This window comes from Ascaphus truei, chromosome 1, assembly GCF_040206685.1.
Source record: "Ascaphus truei isolate aAscTru1 chromosome 1, aAscTru1.hap1, whole genome shotgun sequence".
In the NCBI taxonomy this organism is placed as follows: domain Eukaryota; kingdom Metazoa; phylum Chordata; class Amphibia; order Anura; family Ascaphidae; genus Ascaphus; species Ascaphus truei.
Window position 1 is genome coordinate 52,451,235 of NC_134483.1, and position 23,759 is coordinate 52,474,993.

The 23,759-nt window shown below is 42.1% G+C and overlaps 1 protein-coding gene across 2 annotated transcripts in view; it reads left to right on the forward strand.

Annotated features, from left to right (window-relative positions):
* Nucleotides 1-21,162, forward strand: part of IL7R (interleukin 7 receptor) — a 41,033-nt gene extending 19,871 nt beyond the window's left edge. Inside the window, exons 3-9 of one of the 2 annotated variants that reach the window (XM_075588117.1) lie at nucleotides 2,321-2,481; nucleotides 3,856-4,010; nucleotides 4,883-4,912; nucleotides 6,701-6,878; nucleotides 11,221-11,314; nucleotides 11,965-12,040; nucleotides 19,794-21,161. In XM_075588117.1, the coding sequence (XP_075444232.1) occupies nucleotides 2,321-2,481; nucleotides 3,856-4,010; nucleotides 4,883-4,912; nucleotides 6,701-6,878; nucleotides 11,221-11,314; nucleotides 11,965-12,040; nucleotides 19,794-20,333 (1,234 nt within the window). In that variant the 3' untranslated portion in view covers nucleotides 20,334-21,161. Of the gene's footprint in view, nucleotides 1-2,320; nucleotides 2,482-3,855; nucleotides 4,011-4,882; nucleotides 4,913-6,700; nucleotides 6,879-11,220; nucleotides 11,315-11,964; nucleotides 12,041-19,793 lie in introns of both variants that reach the window. The other variant, XM_075588128.1, reaches the window with a different exon arrangement.
* The last annotated feature ends 2,597 nt before the right edge of the window (nucleotides 21,163-23,759 follow it).

The following is a 23,759-nucleotide window of genomic DNA, read 5'->3' on the forward strand; positions in this document are numbered from 1 at the left end:
CAGGAGAGGACAGAAGGGATTTGAGTTGCTCTGAAATGGTACCCAGGGAGTTTTGGAGCAGTTCCATACGCTGGTTATTTTGGGAGAGACAATTCTCTACTTCCTTGAACAGGCCATCGTGTTCGCTTAAGCGTCGACCCACCTCGGCGGAGTCCAGGTCTGTTGGGCTGAGCATAATGTCACGGGAATATAGGAGTGCTCACCACAAACCGGACTGGACCGCGAGGCCGAGGTGGGGTTACAGGAAAACCACCGCCCTACAGCCGCGTGAGCGGGTCCGGTTAGCAGAATCGTGTAGATAGCCTGGTTCGGGACAGGAGAGTGTAGAGTGGTAGAGGTACTTGCCAGATCCGGGGTAGGAGAGATCAAGAGTAGTCGGTGTCCAAAGCCATAGTCGAGGAGAAGGTAGAAGTCTGTAGGGCGAGCCGGGGTTCGAGGGTGCCAGAGATCGGGAGTCCAGGTTCAAGCAAGGGTCTGTAACGGAAGACAAGAGCAGACTGCGAAGTAGCTTGTAGCAAGCACAACTAGAGACTGACTATGCTCAGCAATCAGCTCTGGGCTGGTAGCACTATATACTGACAGGAGCCAATGAGAACCTCCAGCGGTGATGTCAGATGAAGGTAGAGCGCTGATAGGCTGAGGCAGGATGCAGGACAGGTGGGGCCGGAACAAGTACATTGGCGGCAGTGGAGATGGACATAGTAGCGCGCGTGACGCGCACGACAGAAGGGGCGGGTTGAGTTTGCCGGGTGGAAAAGCAGGAACAGTAGGCGCGCGCGCGGGTCTACCACGGCGGCGCGCATGGGTAGCAAGAGCTGCCGGGAGAGAAGGGAAACCACGTGAGCGGGTGCCGCGCATCCTGACAGCGGAGGTAAGAGCCGCAGCGGGCGCCGTGGGTAGCGGCCTTACACCAATAGATAACTTTTTTTGTTTGTACTATCAGTGCAGCGCTACATGACAATGAACATTATTATTATAGTGCTGTGAGCAATAACTGGATAAGGTGAATGGTGTGGTGGGTGGGCGAAGGTGACATCAAAAATACCTATATGCAGCTGGATGACCATTGGCAGAAGAGGCAGGGGGAAGTGATAGAGGCTGGCAAATCCTAGTAATTATCCAGATTTTGGTAAACACGTTGAGGAGTGTGGTGAAGAAATGGCATCACTTGATTAGACTATAGAAAACTAAGGATACAATCCAACCGAGGCAGATTGTAATGGCCAGGATTTGAATGATTAAAAAAGTAGAGAATACCATCTGCTGTTGGGATCATTAAACCCGACAGCCACTTACGGTATTTCCCAGTTGCACACGCTCAGCAATGTCCGGATCGAGTAGACTGATTATTGGAATGAGCAGGGAAAGAACCCGCAGTCTTGGTACATGTCACCAGCAATGGCAGCATTTAAGAAATATTTCAGGATGTAATGGGAGCTAGAACATACAACGGAGGTAACAGATAAATCAACGTAAAGAAAGTGAGTAATAGATATAACAGCATTTTCTACATGTGACACAGGTTGTTAACCAAAAAAGTTTGTCACTTCAGACGTATCAATGTTCATGAATTAAAAAAAAAAAACGAAAGAAGTGGAAAACAGACAGGCAATTGTGAGCTACTTGAGGCAGAATAGCTATGTGATAGAGATAGATAACTATGTGATCTGGAAGAATAGCAGAGAGGATGGATAGTTAGTAACGAGAGATGTTTTACAGATATGATACTGGTCTGTAATGCCGTGTCGGACCATCACATCCAGGGAGAACATTTTATTTATTTTTGGTTTATATCATGTATACTGTGGTCTTTTGTCTTTTAATCATTGTTATTGCTAACATTTTTGGGAACTTCCTAATCTTACAAGTCTGCTCATGTAAACATATTGTAAATGATAAGAAAATGTTTGTAAAATGATAAGGGTAACAAACGATGACAAGACATCTAAAAAAAAAAAGTCTAAAATCTAAAGATTCCTGGGCTCCATTCCCCTTCTGGCCTCCCCACCATAGCGTGCCACTGCAAAGCTATGGATTGTGGGTCGCTGCAAGCAGTGAATCGTTGCACCCCAGAATTCCTAGCGGCAGCGATGGCGCTGAACAACTAGGACCACCAGGGATAGTAAACATTTTTGGCAAATACCAGTCAGATGGGGCCTGGACAATGGGCCATCACAGGCCATGGGTCCCGGCGCCTGGCACTGGCTGCACCGGTTATTCTTCCCCTGGTATTCAAAATCTACTAAGAATAACTGGAAAAATGATGTACTGTATGTTAAACCTTTGCCTTGTAATTTCACGTTTTTCTTTGCACTCACAGCTCTCTGCATAAAAGCCCGGGCGAAAATTCTAAATGCTACAAAATGACGAGAAAAAAAGACGAGTTTTGTATTACAGGCATAAATATAGTGCAAACATTTGATATCTGCCTGACGGCGCTTGGGAAAAAAAACTGCAGAAGTTATAAAGCAAGAGATGTAGGTAAGACAATATTAAGAAAAAATATATTTCCCTTACTTATGTTTAGTCGACCATAATGATATAGTCTAGAAAAACTATATTGTGGTGCTACACTGAATGTTTAGCATAATTATGTTGTAATTATTGTTGATTTCAGGTCATGAAAGAGGAATATCAATTGGGGGACAGTTTGATAAAGCAGCAGTCCATTATTGCTTTTTTTTATTTATTTCAAATACAGTTATGTTTACATTACCTGAACCAATGGGCCCCTGCAGTCCTTTGGAGCTGTTCCTGTGGTATCTGCCTTTTATATTTCCTAGACAAGTTTATTGTCCAGATTAACAACATGGCCGTTGGAATCAAAAGAAAGCTGTGATGTGAACAGGAGACGATATTGCAGGTTTCTGTTGGTGACCCCCTGTGGCCAAGAATGTCAAGATTCTGACTAATGTACCCCTTAGCGTCCACTGAATTCTAAAATATTTGTGAATTCTTCTAGAGCTTTCCAAGAAATGCTGCTTTAGCTGCCTTTTTACACTGTATGTCCCCATTTGAGCTATCTTCAAAAGGCGTGCTTGTGTTTAATTACATTAATGCTCAGAGAGATAGATATTTGTTCTTTTTATTTTTTACTTCAGCTGTAAATAATTAACTTCCAAAATGTATATAATCTTCCACTTTCTGAACAGCTGCCATGCCTGAAGAATCTTTTTAGACTAGATTATGAAAGCTTTTATACTAAAAAAAAAACGTGGCTGGCCCATTAAACAGACCATAGTACCTATGCTTCCTGACTGGCCAGATTGGGAAAGGATTATGCCATCATTGTTTTATCCTCCTCTAAACTGTTTAAATCTATCACTTCCAAGACCAATAATGTTTAGAGGAACAATGCTACTGTATGCACACTTCATACTATAACAGTTTCTGTAGCTGTGCTGTGCAGTAACACGGCTTGGTAAAAAAATAAGTAACATTATTATAGTGTTTCTCAATCCATTCCTCTGGGATCTCCATCCAAAACAGGTTTTGGGAACCACCAGTGAATTAACAAGAGCACATGCACACACTTAGTCCACTGGTCAATGTGTGATGATGGTTTTTTTGTGCTCCAAACATGGCATGGGTGGGATTCCTCAAAGACACTGCCCTAGTCTTACAACATAGCCAGGGTGAAAGACAGGGATAGCCATGGCCTGCTTTAACAGGCCGGAGAGGTACAAATTGCAGGTACTCATAGAAATAGGCCTACATTACCATGAATTTTACTATTACTACAGTGTGTTACTACTAGCATTAAAAAAAAATGCTTTTTTATTTCTGTTTAAAAGGTGGATGTTTATTTTACGTGTTGTAATTAAACATCATGTTGTTTTACTGCTTTCTTTACAGTTCAGTCTCCCACTCCACTTAATCTAACAATTACTTACCACAAGCCTGGAAAGGAATTTCAGATTGCATTTCAAGTACCTTTTAAAAAAAATGACTACCTCGAAGACAAGTTAGTTTATCAAATAGCCCTACGCAAGGAACGGGATGAATGGCCAGTAAGTGCACAGATTACAACTGCACCGTTCTTATTTCAAAAAGTAAAGCAGAACGTTAGGGTGAAGCTCTTCAATAGTGACCACCTAGTGTATAGAGCGTGGCAATATAATCCTGTGACAACAAGCATCCTGTTGCTGCCATTCTTCTTTTTTTAAAGCTGTGATACCTTTAATTATACAAATCTGAGACTTAATTCTAAATGTTGTTATACATGATACACACACACTTACTTATCCAGACACACTTACACACACATACACACACACACACTTATCCACACACACACACACACACACACACACACACACACACTTACACACATGTCCTTACCTTATTCCGGAGACGACATTGCGCTGCAGCTACTCCTCTCTCTGATACCTGCCAAACCGGGACAGCTGAAAGATTGTTTGGCCTCGTGACAGTTACTTAAAACCCGGGACTGTCCTGGCTAAACCGGGATGTCTGGTCACCCAAGCATTTGGTAACACAAAAGACTTTCCACATTTTTTTAGTATCTCAGAACAATTTTGTATGAGCTCCATGTTTCACAAATTATATCCATTCTCATTGGTTTTTCAGGCAGTCCTGAGTGTAGACACTCTTCCTCTCCATCTTCCTCTCTACTTCATCTTCCCCTCTCACCATCCTCTTTCCCTCCTCTTCCCCTCTCCCCTTCCTCTCCCCCTCTCCCCTTCCTCTCTCCCGTTTCTTTTCCCCTCCCCCTCTCCCCTTCTTCTCACTCCCCCTCTCCTTCCTCTCCCCCTCTCTCCCCTCAACCTCTCCATGTTGTCTATAGATCACGCTTTGGAATAAGTGAAAGGGAGTGATTTTGTTTAATAGATTTCTAAATGTGATGTTTTTGTAATTACAGGGGTGTGAAAATGATACTGTTTCAAACCAGGTAACTATTATTTAGGTTTTACTTGTATAAGGTTCTTCTATTATTTTGAAGCCAAATGTCTTTCCTGGTTGTCCAAATCTATCACAGGTTTCACTTATGGAATCTGTACATTTTTCACAATGTCCAATATTTTGTTAATCTTTGGAGGAGATACAACACCCTACTAACAAATCCAAGTGTAGAAATGTAATCAGGTAGTGTACTGTAGTGTAGCAGCTTACCGAATTATACAAGGACTAATCCAGGGTATACAAGTCTGTAAGAATGCAATAAGAGGAAAGTACCATCAGATCTGTGGTATATTTTTTATCTTCTATCTATATTTTGTATCGACACACAGAAACACTGAGAGGTTAATAGCTGGCATAGGTTAGATAAATAGCGGGAAAACATTTCTTAAGTAATGTATATGTAGCCCTGTTTCCCCTTCCCCCCCCCACCCCACTCTCTGGAAGATGTACTGCTGGCTACTGCTGTTTGTGGTGTGGTCATACCTGTGAGGGTCCAGGAGAGCTGAGTGTCCGCGGTGTTGTGGGGTAACAGGACAGGCTTTTGGTGATCTTTAGGTTCCACTTAGGGTGTCCGCGCCACCAGCTCTAGCGGGCTCCAGGATTCCCAGAGACAGTCCCCGCCAGGGCAGACTTCTTCCATGCCCCTCCCCAATAGACTGTAGACTCAGGCAGGGGTATCTAAAAAGGTTTGCTTTATTTAGCAGCTACTGCTGGTGTTGTGCAGCGGATATAGATAGATTGAGATGTGTCCCAGACCTCTGGGTGATGTTTGGCCCTCTGATAATATTGAGGCCATGTTCTCAGTTCTGATCTCTCTTTCTCACAATCAGCCCAGGAGGGACTGACTGGCATGTCTCACCCCCAGCCGGGAGGAAACTGCACACACCTCCTCTCCCTAGGAGGAGTGGAAGAGAACTCTCTATAATTTAGCACTTCCTCTCTGAGACACCAGAAGGGGAGGGTCACACGGTCTGCACCATTATGGGCCATACACAGACCCTTTATCACCACCACTCCTGCCAATCAGAGAGTCAGCATGTTCAATACCCTTAGGATAGCCTGCCACAGCCTGTAGCTTCTAAGGACTGATGTGACAGGAGGCAGAGAGGCAGTTTGGACTAGCCATGGCTACATATATATTTGTATTTTATTGAGATGTATGAGAATGGGATATATTACTTGGCTACATAAACTGGGATAAAATGAGTGCAAAACAATTACACCAGATATATCAAAGGGAAAATTTGCATTGCTTTCAATGGGATTCCTTTTGTTTGATAAATATGCTGCTGTTTTTCACACTGGGTTTGCCTTAGCTTTGCAGCCGGGTGACTATTATGTATCAAATTTCCTGGCTACAAAAGTGATGCAAAACTGGTGCATAAAATTGCACCAAATTTATCATAGAAAAAAACTCCATGGGAAACAATGTGATTTTTGCCTTGATAAATTTGATGTCGGTTTTTTGCTCCAGTTTTGCCCCATTTTTGTAGCCGGGAGACTTTGAAACATCAGCCGAGCAATTCTATTCTATATCTGTATGTATTAAAGAAAAATATCCTATTGATTTCAATAGTATTTTTTCCTTCCTGGTAATTTTTCACCACAATTTTAAATTGACATGTGCAGTAGGGATTATAAATGAGGTTACGGGGATTGCTACATATTTTTTTTTTTTTAAATGTTTGGGACCTAGTAAATGGAACTGCAGTCCTAAATGTTGCTATCGCAATACATGCCCCTAACTTTAAATATCCTATTACCTCTCACAATTTAGTGCAAAACTACTAAAAACACTGACATGCAGATTTTGGAGAGAGAGTTTGAACCCGGGACCAAATATGATGCCAAAGTGAGAGCAAAGCCAAATGGAAACTATTTCAAAGGCCAATGGAGTACGTGGAGCCCAACTGTGCACTTTGAGACCAGCTCAATGCAACTCCAGCAAAATGAAGGTAAAACATACCGTACATGTAGATTTTACATTCTTCTGAAATGATGTGTAGTGAAGCTATGTCCCTCAGCTACTTGTTAGTCCCAAGTAAAACAGTGGACAATGTTCCTTTCCTATTGCCACAAGTTAGACAGTGCTGCCACTGTGTAATATTATTGAAAAAGCAAAAAATTCTCAAATGAACACAGCACTCTGTTTACCAACAGGGCTTTTAACGTTGTAACTGTGAAAACATGAAATGCCTTGGGTTTGTGTGCACCAGTATCATACTTGTTTTGGTGATGCATTTGAATGCAAAATCTTCTGATATGCGCAAGTAATGTACTGTAAAGGTGAAACGTGTTGGAGCAGCGTAGATTTATAGATGACACACAGAGTCTTGTTTTCTAGATTCCATATTAAAATAACACAACTTTATGCAGCAATTTTGTTGTGTCAAATTATCTGTAGCAAAACCATATCCACATCATTTGTTTTAACTTTTTTTTTTAGAAATTAGTTTGAAATAATTCAATTATGAAAGTAGTTTCAGTGTGAATATTGGACCCCATTCAGTGTTGCCGTGAGATGCTCGCTAATCCTGATTTTGCCTCTAAATTCTTTGGAGGTTTTGGTTCTGTTTTCAGCAAAAGTCCTTTGGTTTTGTTTCTCGTTTTTTATTTTGGTTGGAATATGTGAATTTGAGCCTTTTTATTTTTTACAATTAGTACTTATATGTGTTAATGTAACAGGAGTTGTTTCAAATACCACGTGTGAGGATGTAAGTTATTTCAGACAGCACCTGGAGTATGTCTTCAAGTAGTAGTCTATATATTGTACAAAACCGTGTCACTCTAAGAACTGTTTCAGAAAGGCATAGAATTCATTGCTATCCTTCTGCCCTGTCTATATTAAGATACAGTATTAGTGGTGTTTTTTTACATGTGGCTTTCTGTGTAATGCCTAAATATTGGAATTTTAAGTGAGGTTACAGAATAAGGTTTTGTTTTTTTCTGACTTTGTGATAATAACTTTTGATGAATTATACAGAATTGTGGGAATCCCCCAGTGGTCATAAAATCGGAAACACATCTGCACTTCTCAAGGATATGAACTGAACCTTGTTGGAGAACAAGGAAGGAAGAGAAAAAGCCCCTATGCTAGCACTCCTAGTTGTGTAATGATGATATAATAAAAAATCATCTTTAATAGATAACGAAATGATAAAATAAAGTTGGACTGAATGACACAACAAACAAATAACACAAAATCTAATATGATATACAGTATATAAGGTTCCCCCAAACGTAGGTATGAAGGGAGGAATCAGACCTTAATGGTGGTCAGTGGGATGTTACTACAGAGAGGAAATCATCCCATCTGCAAGAGACCACTTTTCTCTTCCTCCCTTGTTCTCCAACAAGGTTCAGTTCATATCCTATTTAGCCCTAGCACCCAGTTTTCCTCAGTGACTGTTGCAGTAGTTACCTCCCACTCCCCTTTCCCTTTGATTTTTGCACATCTCAAGGACTAATACATCTACTGGAATTGTGTGAATTTATCAATAATAGAAAATGTAAGTGTGACAAAGAACATAGCATTATTTCCCAGTATTAACCATGGGGTGAATATGATTTATGCCCTTATTAGCTTATTTGAATCACATTTAAAATAGTAGGAGTAAAAAATAACATTAAAGATTTAACAGGCGTAAAACGGGCTTAGAGCCATGTTGCTTTAAGGAATATTGCATTAATTTTTACAATGCGTAGACTAAAAGCACATCAAATAGTCTAAAGCTGCTTAGTGAAATGAACTAGAAACTATTGGCCTAGTGCAGAAGATACGTACCCACCTAGAAATTCTGCTTTGTCTTTTATTTTGTTTATATTGGGTAACCCATCCTGCTCGTCTTCTAGGGAGATTACATCAGTGTATTATATATGGCTACTCCACATGGGTTACCTTCACTCAGGGCCTGGATTCGGGCAGCTGGGCGATGAGGTAGCAAGGTTGTAGAATAAGGGGCGCTTGTACATTTTGTAGTACAACTGTCATTTATTCGTGTCCCCAAGCACAGGGATCGCTCATACACATTTTGACAACGTTGCACTGTATTTTATATCAGACAACGTGAATATGGTTCTTCCATTAGTGCCCACTCTTAACACTCGAATGGAGGTACATTTACTTGGTTGCTCTACGTAGATGTGGGACACGGTTGCTTTGGAATATCATCAGCATTAATCCGATTTCAATAAGCTCTTATGGGAGTCCCGACGGGCCTTTCTCACGTGACCTGATACCTTCCATACAGACTGATGAGGAATATTAGTGCCGATCCATAGTTAGAGCTGATCTGCTAAAATCTGGGAGCCCTCTTTCCTGAGACCCTCTCCTGAGACCCTCTGTGGCATGCCGTATTCCCCTTTCCTGTAATATTCAGGACTCCATGCCTTCTTTTGCAGATCCTTTCTTAAAGGATACTCTCCCTATCTATAACACAATACACCGGGGGACCTAGTCTGTACTATTACTTTATAAATATTACTTATCTATTCTCCCCGAGGATCCTCTCCTCTTATCCTCCTGGAACCTAACCTTCTCGAACTTTCCCCTCCCCTTATATATTCTCTGTGATGTCTTAATTCCATGACAACACAGGGTGGGGCCCGGTACACACTAACCATAATAGTAACCCTTTAGAGGAGGGGTTACCATTGTCTTTGTTCATATTCATGGCAGCACATGTAGGCTTTTTACATTTCCAAATGAGAGAACAAAACAGATTTTTGTGCAATATAATTATTGAAGTTATGCATAATTTTTCTATATACAGATGCAGCACTATGGTTGGTCATGCTGCCACACCTAAATCCGCTGCGGCTCTGTGTTTTTTTCATCTGTGCTCGGGTGTGCTCGCTGTCTCAGTAAGGAGACTTAATGACCCATCAGGATTAACACAGCGGGGGTCCCTGCGTCTGAATGGAACTTGCGCTGTGTGAATCCTCCCGGGCTGCATCAGTCTGTAAGAGACACGCAGTAAGAGTGAGACTGAATCAGCCTCTTACAAGCGATCGTGTGGCTTTATTTTATTTTGATAACGCAGTATTGAAGCAGGGGGTCTCCGGATCTGAACCGCATTTATTTCAGCCTCAGGGACCCCTGTTTCCCAAGTTACAGGCCCCGTTATGGGGTGTCAGTATCTCCCTGCATTGTTTAAATGTCCCGGTCACGTGGGCCGTGACACAGGAGAATTTAAACATGGCGGGGATACCGGCACCTCATAACGGGGCCTGTAACTCGGGAAGCACGGGGTCTCTGGGGGCTGAAATTAATGCGGTTCAGCTAAGGAGACCCCCTGCTTCAATACTGTGTTATTAAAATAAAATAAAAGCTGTGCGATCGCCTATTAGAGGCGCGCAGGTGGAGTGACTTCAGTCTCACTCTTTCTGCGCGGTTTTTACAGACCCGTGCAACCCGGTAGAAATCACAAAGAGTGAGTCCCTTTTAGACGCAGGGACACCCGCTGTGTTAATGCGATAGGCCATTACCGACTGTTATGTGGTGCGCAGCGGACTGTCAAGGCGTTGCACACGGTTGACCAGCCCATTATCGCAGCCGCGTAACTGACCATAGCGCTGCATCTCTAACACATGGCTGGCACACTTCTAAGTACTGTTATTGATCAATTACCTCTGTTTTCAGATACAACATGAGTTCAATACTAGAGCTGGGCAAAACCAGGTGTGTGAGTTTAGAACCTACGGAGTACCACCATCTTACATTCCAACACCAAATACAAAACCCTTAAGAGTTTTAGAACCAAAACCAAACAAATCAAGTTTTGGCAAAACCAGAACCAAAGCCAAAACACACAAAAAAAATGTTTTAACCAAAAATACAAAACATTTTTTAGAACCATAATCCAAACGCATCTCTTATGAGGGCACGAGACTGTTGCTAATTGATCGTGGTTCTATTTTTTTCTGGACCATTATCTGTTCACTCTACAGCGTGATGATCATCACGTTATTTGCTGTAGTGAATGCTGCGTTATGAATAAAGGGCATTAACTTAGATTGTTAAACATGTTAAAATAAATGTTGCCATGTACTAGTGGCCTCCATTGGTCTCTGATGTACTGGAGGTGCCTTGTTGCATTTACTGCAACAACAACAACATAAAGGATTCTGGATCATGTGTATTTGTAGATCCATTATAGTAAATACTGTATACCACTAGTGCCCATCATTGTATACTGAGATAGTGCTTATAGCATATATACAGTACAACATGTCAAACATAGGTGAAGCATGTGAAATATCTTTCAACTAAAGTATAAATCTGATATCTATTATTAGGAGCAAGTACTGGACCTTTCATCCCCTTGACTGTTGTTGGCTGCCTTGTATGTTTATTTGTGATTACATTAATCATCATTTTTTGGAAAAGCAGGTATGTACTTTAAATAACAAATTCTAATATTTTTGAACAATTGTTTTTTTGTTGTTGTAAATATGTTGCCTATCTTGAGGCTTTTAGGTGATTAAGCAGATAAGCATTCAAATGAAATAACATAATATATAATAATAAGAGTAATTTGTCACCCATGAATACCTTTTTGAAATTCGCATAATCCAATAACCAATAATCAAACTCAAATCTCCCATTACACACATGCAAGTTGGGGAAATAAACAAACAAACAAACGTATGTGAAGCTCACAAGGGCCGGCACATCTGTGGTCCTTACAACTTCCGGATAAGGTCATCCTGAGAGAGATCGGGCTCACCACTCTCCAGTACCCAATCTTCCCACTCCCATATGCATCATCAGGGGGCTTGTCGCGACTTAGTGATTGCTTAGTTCTGGCAGCAAAAAGGGTATATCACTGATACCTTAAGCATTTTATTTCATTTGATATATGCAATTGCTTGCACTTTTAAAACATTTTAAAACATACACAAGTTCATAGTGTATTTTCTGATCTTGTTTACTACTGTTTAATCTATCATGGCCTTTTCTTTAGAAGCTTATTGGTGAATAATAGTATTTTTATTATGATCAACATAAGCATTATGGTTTAATGTGTTTTCAAATTTCAGAATAAAGCCGCTAGTGTGGCCGGAGATTCTAGACCCCAAAAGTACATTAGAACAACTATGTAAGAAGCCAAAAGAGGTATGTGTCCTAATATACTGTATTTTATGGTGTAGTATGGTATGATAGTAGTGCATATTGTTAAATAATAAAATGCAATTTTACAGAGTGAGAGCGAGAGAGAGAACAATGGAAAAAGAGAGCCCTATTTAATAGAGTACCAATTGACTTAAATATCTCACACAATATCCATCTTTACAACATAAAGTATGGGGGCTTATTCTGGAAGTTGTGATAAGTGCGGATAATGGGCTATCGCATAAAAAGTCCCATTAAAGTCAATGGGACATTTCATGGGATAACACACCATCTGCGCTTATCACACCTTACAGAATAAGGCCCATGGAACGATAACTATGAACGCACCTGAGATAGCTGGGAAATACGTGTAAACTAATTTATATACGGAAATAATCTCATTTGAATATACAAATAGTATTATTACCTATGGTATCTAAGCTGTATTCACAGGTCCTATAAATTAGTCTTTTTTGAGATATATAAGTCAATGGGTACGTTCTGCTCCAGCAAAACCCATATTTCACTGTATATTCTTCTCTAGTGAAATTCGAAAGTGTACTAACTTTTTTTTTAAAGTTTGAAAACATAGTAAAATCATCAAAGGGACAAGTTCACACATCGCTAACATCAATAATGTCCTTTCTTCCCTCAGAGGGGCTATTGATAATGTAATACCTTACCTCATGGGTTCTCAACTCAGGTCCTCAAGACCCCTCCAACAGGTCAAGTTTTCAGGATATCCCTGCTTCAGCACAGGTGTCTTAATCAGTGCCTCAGTCTTCAACTAATCCACTGATTGAGCCACTTGTGTTGAAGAAGTCTTTGACTGAGCCACTGATTGAGCCACCTGTGCTGAAGCTGGCCTATTCTGAAACCCTGACCTGTTGGGTAGTCTCGAGGACATGAGAACCCCTGCCTTACTGATTTATTCTGTTCTGTCTTCCCCTCCTCCTCCACCTGCAGTCACGTATCTCTTCAAACTTTGGCAGCTAGTCGGGTGCCGGCATTGTCCCCTTCCTGTCCACTGTACTCACAATTAGAGATGTGTGAATGTCCTCAAATTTGCTTCACCACATTTTCCCCCCTATATTTAACATTTTTGTGAAATTAATAACATTGCTCTAATTTCATAAATTTTTATAGTGTTTTGATTAAAATGTCACTAATTCACCATAAAAATACTATGGGGGCTATGCACTAAGCTCAATGGGTTTGCGTTCTGATGTTCCAAAAAAGCACGTCCGTTAAAAAGTGAGGCTGGGGACACGATTAACTAAGGACTTGAGCCCATTTTTTAATGTACCTGCTCAAAACACCCACAGCGTACAGTACGTGTTGCTTGTTTTCCCCCTGCTAGCGTTCTTAAACTTCACGTACGCTAGCTGCTAGAAAACAAAGCCGCATGGAGATTTGCCATCTCCATGCAAGGCTGTTACAGGCGATACTAAATAAATACATTTGAATAATAGTGTACATGAGCAGGGGGTCTCCGGAGCTGAACAGCATTGGTTTCAGGTCCGAGGACCCCCTACTTCAGGAGATACAGGCCCCGTTATGGGGTGCCGGTATCCCCTGCAGAATTTCAATGTCCCGGTCACGTGACGCGGACGCTTGAAAATGCAGGGGATACCGGCACCCCATAACGGGGCCTGTATCTCCTGAAGTAGGGGGTCCTCGGACCTGAAACCAGCGCGGGTCAGCTCCGGAGACCCCCTGCACATTTACACTATGTAACACATGTATATTAAAAAAAGATTTAACAAACATCAATACACGACCCCTCCCTTTCCCCCTCCGCCCTAACACATACAGTAATGTGCAAAATTACTATTATCCAGATATGGATAATAGATTATTTGCCCATTATTAAACATTGCATTAGCATACCTAAATAAAGTAAATAAAAACAGTAGCCAGCTAATCCAATGAATACAAGCAATAACAACATCAACAATGAATTAATTAAACCATTAACCAATGAAACCAATGAATTCCTAAACCAACTCAAAATGAATAGTAACACTAACAAATCAAACCAATGAATTACTACAACATTAATGAATGTAAACATTAAAAGACAAAGAAAAACATTCAAACAATCTCTGAAATAACCATAAAACGCATTAGCTAACACAATACAACATTAACTACAAACGAACACCAATCGCAAACATTTTATTACCATTAAGCAGGAAAAAAACAAACAATCACATCCACAAAAGAAACTGACATTAAAAACACCAACAGCAATACCAAGCCACAAATGCCCCCCAAATATTGTCATAATAATGTATTAATCTGTACCCTAAAGTGGTACAGATTAATATATTATCAGTCAGTGTGCCTCCCCCAAAAAATCAAAAAACACATTCAATGAAAAAACCTGTAAAAAGAGACATTTACAAACATTCAATATACAGGTGAACCCCGTTATAGCGCGACCCGTTATAACGTGAAATCGGTTATAACGCGGTTTTCACGTGGCTCCCGTTTAAAAAAAAAAAAAAAATTGAAATTTAAAAAAAATTTTTTTTTTTTTTGCACACTGCACACACTGCACACTCTCAATGCACACACTCTCACTGCACACACTCTCACTGCACTCACTCTCACTGCACACTGCTCACAGCACACTGCACACACACTCTCACTGCACACACTCTCACTGCACACACTCTCACTGCACACTGCACACACTCTCACTGCACACACTTCCAGCACTCACTGCACACACTCCCAGCACACACTCTCACTGCACACACTGCACACACTGCACACTCTCACTGCACACTCTCACTGCACACACTCTCACTGCACACACTCTCAATTCACACTGCTCACAGCAGACTGCACACACTCCCAGCACACACTCTCACTGCACACACTCTCACTGCACACACTCTCACTGCACACACTCTCACTGCACACTGCACACACGTCCAGCACTCACTGCACACACTCCCAGCACTCACTGCACACACTCTCACTGCACACACTCTCACTGCACACTGCACACACGTCCAGCACTCACTGCACACACTCCCAGCACTCACTGCACACACTCTCACTGTACACACTCTCACTGTACACACTCTCACTGCACACTCTCACTTCACACTGCACACACTGCACACTCTCACTGCACACACTCTCACTGCACACACTCTCACTGCACACACTCTCACTGCACACACTCTCACTGCACACTGCTCACAGCACACTGCACACACTCCCAGCACACACTCTCACTGCACCCACTCTCACTGCACACACTCTCACTGCACACTGCACACACTCTCACTGCACACACTTCCAGCACTCACTGCACACACTCCCAGCACACACTCTCACTGCACACACTGCACACACTGCACACACTGCACACACTGCACACACTGCACACACTCACTGCACACTGCTCACAGCTCACTGCACACACTCCCAGCACACACTCTCACTGCACACACTCTCACTGGACACACTCTCACTGGACACACTCTCACTGCACACACTCTCACTGCACACACTCTCACTGCACACACTCTCACTGCACACACTCTCACTGCACACACTCTCACTGCACACAGCACACACTCTCACTGCACACACTTCCAGCACTCACTGCACACACTTCCAGCACTCACTCCACACACTCTCACTGCACACACTCTCACTGCACACACTTTCACTGCACACACTCTCACTGCACACTCTCACTGCACACACACTCACTGCACACACACTCACTACACACACTGCACACTGCACACACTCCCAGCACACTGCTCACAGCACACACTCTCACTGCACTCTCACAGCACACTCTCACAGCACACTCTCACAGCACACAGCTCACACAGCACACAGCACAGCACACAGCAATCACAGCACACTCTCACAGCACACAGCACTCACAGCACACTCTCACAGCACACAGCACACTCTCACAGCACACAGCACTCACAGCACACAGCACTCACAGCACACTCTCACAGTACTCAGCTCTCACAGCACACAGCACACAGCACTCACAGCACACTCTCACAGCACACAGCACTCACAGCACACAGCACTCACAGCACACAGCTCTCACAGCACACAGCACTCACAGCACACTCTCACAGCACTCACAACACACTCTCACAGCACACTACACCACACCTCCCACTCCCCCTCCCTACCTTTTTGTTTTACATGACGTCACTTAAAGGGAATGATGCCAGCCAATCAGAATGGCTGTGCTTCATTTGCCTTTAAGATGTGGATGTTATTGTTTGTTTTTTTCCTGCTTAATGGTAATAAAATGTTTGCGATTGGTGTTCGTTTGTAGTTAATGTTGTATTATGTTAGCTAATGCGTTTTATGGTTATTTCAGAGATTGTTTGAATGTATTTCTTTGTCTTTTAATGTTTACATTCATTAATGTTGTAGTAATTCATTGGTTTGATTGGTTAGTGTTACTATTTATTTTGAGTTGGTTTAGGAATTAATTGGTTTCATTGGTTAATGGTTTAATTAATTCATTGTTGATGTTGTTATTGCTTGTATTCATTGGATTAGCTGGCTACTGTTTTTATTTAGTGAAGTATGTTTTTTGGAGTTAGGTTTTATTATTGTGTATCTGGTGCATTAATGTATTGTAATTAGGGTGCTCATTGAGTGCTATAGAGGCTTATCATGCCCATATTATTATTATATGGGTATGATGTACCACTATACTACTCAATGGGTACAGGGTGGGTATAGTCAGTTCAGGGTGGGTGCTTAGGCCTCCCAGGTTTGTATCGGGGCAGGGTGGGTTAACCCCTTAATGACTATAGCGGTTAGTAACCGCTAAGGTGATTAAGGGGTTAGGGGCCATTAGAATGTCTTTATTATGTATATACTGTGTATGCTTTCTTTCAACGGAGGACAGAGGGACCTGCTGTTGTGGTAAGTATAACTGTATTTATTTACTTTATTTATGTATGCTAATGCAATGTTTAATAATGGGCAAATAATCTATTATCCATATCTGGATAATAGTTATTTTGCACATTATTGTACTGTATGTGTTAGGGGGGTGTATTTAGTTAGAAATAATGTTTAGTATTATTGTAGGCACAACATTGGTACCGCAGGCCCGCAGGTACCGCGGGACGGCCGCGGGGTCAGCCGGGGACACCCACGCGACCCCCGGCCTCCCTCGGGGACCCCCGCAGGGTCAGCCGGGGACACCCGCCGGCCTGTTGTATGGGTGTTGCGCATGCAAAAATGTAAAGCAAGAAATTTTTCAAAGTCCAGCTTTTTTTGCATCAACCTTGAGCTGACGTGTTCTGTTGAACGCAACTTTCGCGTACGCTAAGGTTACGTAGCTTAGTGCATCCCGCTTAAGGGCAGAATTTAACGCAAACAGGGTTACGAACGAGCAAAGTTGGACTTTGAAAAATTTCCTGAAAAAAGTCACTTTTAGAGCGCAAAGTGCCTGTTTGCGCAGCTTAGTGCATCGTGTTCAGCGCAACATCACGCTCTAAGAGCACTTTACGCTCTAAAAACGACTTAACGGAGCTTAGTGCATGACCCCCTACGACCTTTTTTGCTGAAGTTTTCCTGGAAAAAAACAATTGGTACACTTTGCCTGGTTTGCAAACTCCAGCAAATATTTTGCACATTGCTATTCACAATACTCCTCATGCTCTGCTGCTTCTCTTGACTTTCCAACTTGCAATTCTGAACATTCTTCTCCTTTGCTCTTAGCTGCAAATCCCGTTGTGCTTTCTATCCTGCTCTCTACTGCAGGCAAATATCTTTTTAAAAGTACACTTAACACATTGAATGTGTCCATTACTTTGAGATGAAAAAGGCAGCAATTAAAATACGAGAAGTAATCTGATAATCCTGTAAAAATGAAGAACACCCTTTTACACAAACTACAAATCGCTGCCCGTAAACCTTCATCTAATAATACTATGTGGCACAGAGGCGAGGTCTGCAGACATACAGTAGCAATCAGTGACTCCATAGTGTCGTGCCAATGACGTTAGTATGACTGCACGATATAAAAGGTTTGTAGTTACAATACAATATGCTAGTATATCAGCATTTAAACCCTCAACACAGCTAAGAAAACTCTTTGAGATTTGTAAATGTATTTGATTAAGAGGAAGCATTAAAAGTGAAGTTTTATATCTTCCAAAGGTGCTCTAGTGGGTAGATACACAGAGCTCAGTTAAATATGGGCTAATAACGTGACATTACCTAAATAAGTAACGTCCGTTAGCTGTAATGAGGTTGACGGGCATCCACAAAGCTAAATATATGCAAAAACAATGGACGTTATGCCGTTCATTTGCATAAGGCTAACACGTCATTAGCTAGCTGGGAAAAGGCTGCCGCATTAGCCATACTGTATGCTAATGAAGATGCTATAGTGGGGAAAAAAAAGATGCCAGGTATATCTTACAATCCAATACATACCTGACATCTGCCCTCCCAATAACAATATTTTATAAAGCCCTTGGAGGCCATACATTATTCATGCCTTCATAGCCACTAAGGTAACCAAGGGGTTAATACAAATAGCCTAACTACCTTACTACCCATCGTATGTCATAGCGGTACAACCACTATTGCATACAAGGGGTTAATACACAAACACACCGTTCCCCCATAACCCCCAGGCTGACCTAACATCCCTCTTCGTCGTAACCTCCTTTGCCGGTCGCACCTACCCCCATAACGCTCCCTTCCCGCAAGACTAATGGATAAAAAAGCCCTATTAGCCAAATGTGGCTTTTGGGGCTTTTGCCTATTGAAGATCATAGATAAATTAAAATAGATACATTAAAATAGATACATTAAAATAGATACATTAAAATAGATCTATCCCCTGTGGGGGCCTGGATACATAGCCACATTGACAATTAATGCTGACCATTATGTTTTTTTTGTATTACTTACCCCAGCAGGTATAAAGGCATCCTCCTCATCTTCGGGGCGGGAGCCCCATGGAAATAATCCAATAAAGGGCCGATGCCCAACCATAAAAAACTCATAAAAACAAATCCTAGACGAACAAAAAAAACATAAAAGTAATCGTACGGGGGGTGGGGGGCGGATTAGGTTTGTTGGGGGGTAGGTGTGGTTATGGGTTTAGCTTCCCCTGAGAGGGAGGTTAGGCAACCCGGGGGGGAGGGGGGTTAACCTCTTGTAGGCCATAGTGGTTATACTGCTTTGACATACAATGGGTAGTACGGTAGTTAGGCTATTTGTATTAACCCCTTGGTTACCTTAGTGACCAATGAAGGCATGCATAATGCATGCCTTCGTTGTCACTAAGGCTTCCAAGGTGTTAATACACAGGTCTTGGGCACATTTTTTGGCTTACTCCAGGGTATTCACTTTGACTCTCTTCAGAACCCTGGACAAAGCCAAAGAATGTTCTGCTACCTGTCAATCCATGACAGGAAAACAATGTGTTAAATCCTGCGTTAACTTTAAGGGACTGCTGTGTATATGCGTTGAGATGATCCACACCTGTTTTGCATATCATCTTAGCTTTGAGATGGCACTTAACAGCTCGTTAGTGAGCTTTGAAAAACCCTGTTAGCACTTAATGAGACATTAACTGGAGTTAACATCTTGTTAAGTCATTAACAGACTACTGAGGATCTGCCCCCAAGTAGCTAACAGGGCTCTATCTTTCTAGTAATTAGGTGCAATATTTGCCTACTTCTAATTTGCTTTACAATGATTTGTGTTCTTTGTCATTTAGGGTCTCCACATAAATTTCAACCCCGACCATTATGAGAATATTCAGATTAATACAGTAGATGATATTAAAGTAAAAGAATCCACAGAAGATGTTTTCAATCCACCTCCAGCTGATGCTGCAGAATTTCAAAAATCAGAAACGGGAGAAAACATATTGGAAAAGAATATGCCTTTTGCCACGGGCCATATGAACTCACTACCAGCTGTAACTCATGGAGTATTCTCTTCTTGGGACAGTCACAATGTACAACATAGCGACCCCTCTGATCACATGACTGCTAATGGATTAAACACGCATGCTGTATTTGCAAATCAAGATAGAATCTCCAATGCTGCAACACTGCCTTGTGGCTTTATCAGCTGTAATCCACCAAATGGTACTTCCACATTAATTTCCTGTTCCAGACTGGAAAACTCACTCGCTATGTACTCCAACACAGTAAAACAGACGAACAATGGAATTAAAGCATTATGTCGAGAAGAAGCTTACATTACAATGTCAGCATTTAAGACACCGAGCATTGCTGTAAAATGGGTCTAAAATATCTCCAAACGTATTACTTGACACAGCATTTCCCTCCCTCTCTGACCATAGAGGGGCGGTGGGGAAGCACTGGGTGACCTGATATTAATGTCAACTGGTGGACCCCTAATGTAAGGAGAAGTTCACTAATGTCATGTGGCTTTATTGTGGTGTAATGTGGCGTTCCTGTGCTGTCGCAGGAAACCATATTTGACAGACACCGATGGCAGTGGATCAGAAAGGAAAAAAATACGCAGGGTGCAACCGTAATCGTATTTCATAGCAGCCCTTTTTTTGACCTCACACCTCACAATGTGGGACTCTGAGACCCTATCTTTCTCGTTATTATGGAGATTTAATTAATGAATGAATCTGTGTATAATGTAATATTAGAAATATGGAAACGTATGCTAGTTTATTCATATTGTAACATGGATGCCTGAAAGATTAACCCACGTGCATGTTTTTATGTTCTTTTAAGATAATTAACTGGCAAACATATACGTAGATATGCTTCTCGTTTTCAAGAAAGTCCTGGGAAGGTACAGGTTAAAGATTGTCCCAAGAATATAACTGGGTCGATGGATGAAGGCTTATGCTTTCAAAATGAAATGAAAGAGTGCAAGCGTTAAGAATTAAGTTACCTGAAATCATTAGCGACATATGTCATTATTCATATACAGTAATAACCTATGTATGTCATTGTTCATATAATAACCTATGTATGTCACTATTCATATAATAACCTATGTATGTCATTGTTCATATAATAACCTATGTATGTCATTGTTCATATAATAACCTATGTATGTCATTCATATAATAACCTATGTATGTCATTATTCATATAATAACCTATGTATGTAATTATTCATATAATAACATATGTATGTATTCATATAATAACCTATGTATGTAATTATTCATATAATAACATATGTATGTAATTGTTCATATAATAACCTATGTATGTCATTATTCATATAATAACATAAGTATGTCATTGTTCGTATAATAACCTATGTATATCATTCATACAATAACATATGGATGTCATTGTTCATATAATAACCTATGTATTTTATTGTTCATGTTCTAACATGAATCCAATATCTTCCTAGTATTACATATACATAAATATGTTGCATGTGTTAATGTAACCCAATTACAAAGTGCATGTATTATAAAGATACATATATTTTTTACTCTTATCATTATCATCTTATCTTACCATTGATCAAAAGCACAGTTAATCAATTACATAAGCTGTTGACTGATGAAGCATTAACAGAACAACTATACACATACAGTACATATAGCACAAAGGGGACAAAAACAACACAACATAGTGTAATCTGTATAGAAGAGGGATAGTGCCCACTTCAATGAATAAACTCACAGGAGGGTAGTTAGTTCAAGCGTGTAACTGCAAATCCAACACGTCACATGGATTGGCTGCTGGGATCCTCTCTTCTTGATTGGTAGTTAACATTCGATATGGAAAGAGAAATCGCAAAGGGCAGACATAGTGTAATTCCTACACCAGAGGACCAGCTGTTCAGGTCCGGGGCACCGGTGAATACCGAGGAGTGAAGACCAGGTCGCAGTTGCCTGTCAGCCGGGTGAACTCTAATCCATGCTTTTTTAGTTACAAATGTGTGAGTGCGTTGTGCAACCCTTGTTATTAACACACATATATATATATATATATATATATATATATTTTTTAATGGAATTACACTATGTCTGCATGGAAATGAACCCACAAACATGAGCTTTCATTGCCAACACATTACATACAGTACTTAAGACTGAATTGCTTAATTAAATTAAACAGTGTATGGTTACCCTTTTTATCAGTTGAATTCAAATATATTTTTATATTTTTATAACTAGAACTATGATTGTATTTACATTAGGGCTTATTTAAAGCACCAATCCATGCTGCACTTTTTTTTCCTTCTTTTTATATATATATTGTATATATATAAATCTGTGTGTATATATATATATAGTTATACGTTACCGTTCCAAGGATTGGTAAACAAGAGACAGCACTCAATGTTGAAAATCAAAGTGTATTAGTGAAAGCAAAAATACATCCAGAAACCCAACGTTTCGGTCCTACAGAATGGGACCTTCCTCAGGGGGATACAAAATGTATCCCCCTGAGGAAGGTCCCATTCTGTAGGACTGAAACGTTGGGTTTCTGGATGTATTTTTGCTTTCACTAATACACTTTGATTTTCAACATTGAGTGCTGTCTCTTGTTTACCAATCCTTGGAACGGTAACGTATAACTACATTCTCTATATGGGACGTGCACCTGTGGCTTACCAGCACCTATTGGAGTGCCAACTGCCTTATCTGACTATATATATATATATATACAGTGCTCGACAAACCCGGTCGCCAACTCGCCAGCTGCGATCGGATATTGGCTCGTGGCCAGTAGCTTTTCTCCTGCTCTGCAAAAACAAAATCCCCTGCTCGGAAAAAAAAAAAATCCCTCTGGCTGTGACGCAGCTTGGAGTTGCCAGGACTTCAAACCGCCCTTCCTTCTCTGCACGGGTAAGTAATGGGGAGGGGGGGGGGGGTTGGGGGTGCGCGCGCGTCTGCTGCTCCTCCTCTTCCTATATATCCTCCTGTATAATTGTGTCACCTCCTACTTACAAGACCTGCACTGATCCGGTCATGGAGAGGATTGTGGACACATGCTTGAGGTGTGGGGAATTTAATGCCTTTAATAAATATTTATACTGATACATCCGGTCCCCGGCGCTCCCGCTGCCCGCGCGGGAGGTAGCAGAAGTGTTTCTCCCCCCTCCCTTCGGCGCTCCCGCTGCCCGCGCGGCTCATGTCTTTCTCTTCCCCCTCCCTCCCTCCCTCTGCCCGAGCGGCTCGGGTGTTTCACCCCCCTCCCGCTGCCCGCGCGGCTCGGGTGCTTCACCCCCCTCCCGCTGCCTGCGCGGCTCGGGTGTTTCACCCCCCTCCTTCTGCCGCACGGCTCGGGTGTTTCACCCCCCTCCCTCTGCCCCCGCGGCTTGGGTGTTTCACCCCCCTCCTTCTGCCGCGCGGCTCGGGTGTTTCACCCCCCTCCCTCTGCCCGCGCGGCTCGGGTGTTTCACCCCCCTCCTTCTGCCCGCGCGGCTCGGGTGTTTCACCCCCCTCCCGCTGCCCGCGCGGCTCGGGTGCTTCACCCCCCTCCTGCTGCCCGCGCGGCTCGGGTGCTTCACCCCCCTCCTGCTGCCCGCGCGGCTCGGGTGCTTCACCCCCCTCCCGCGTGGCTCGGGTGCTTCACCCCCCTCCTTCTGCCTGCGCGGCTCGGGTGTTTCACCCCCCTCCTTCTGTCCGCGCGGCTCGGGTGTTTCACCCCCCTCCCTCTGTCCGCGCGGCTCGGGTGTTTCACCCCCCTCCCGCTGCCCGCGCGGCTCGGGTGTTTCT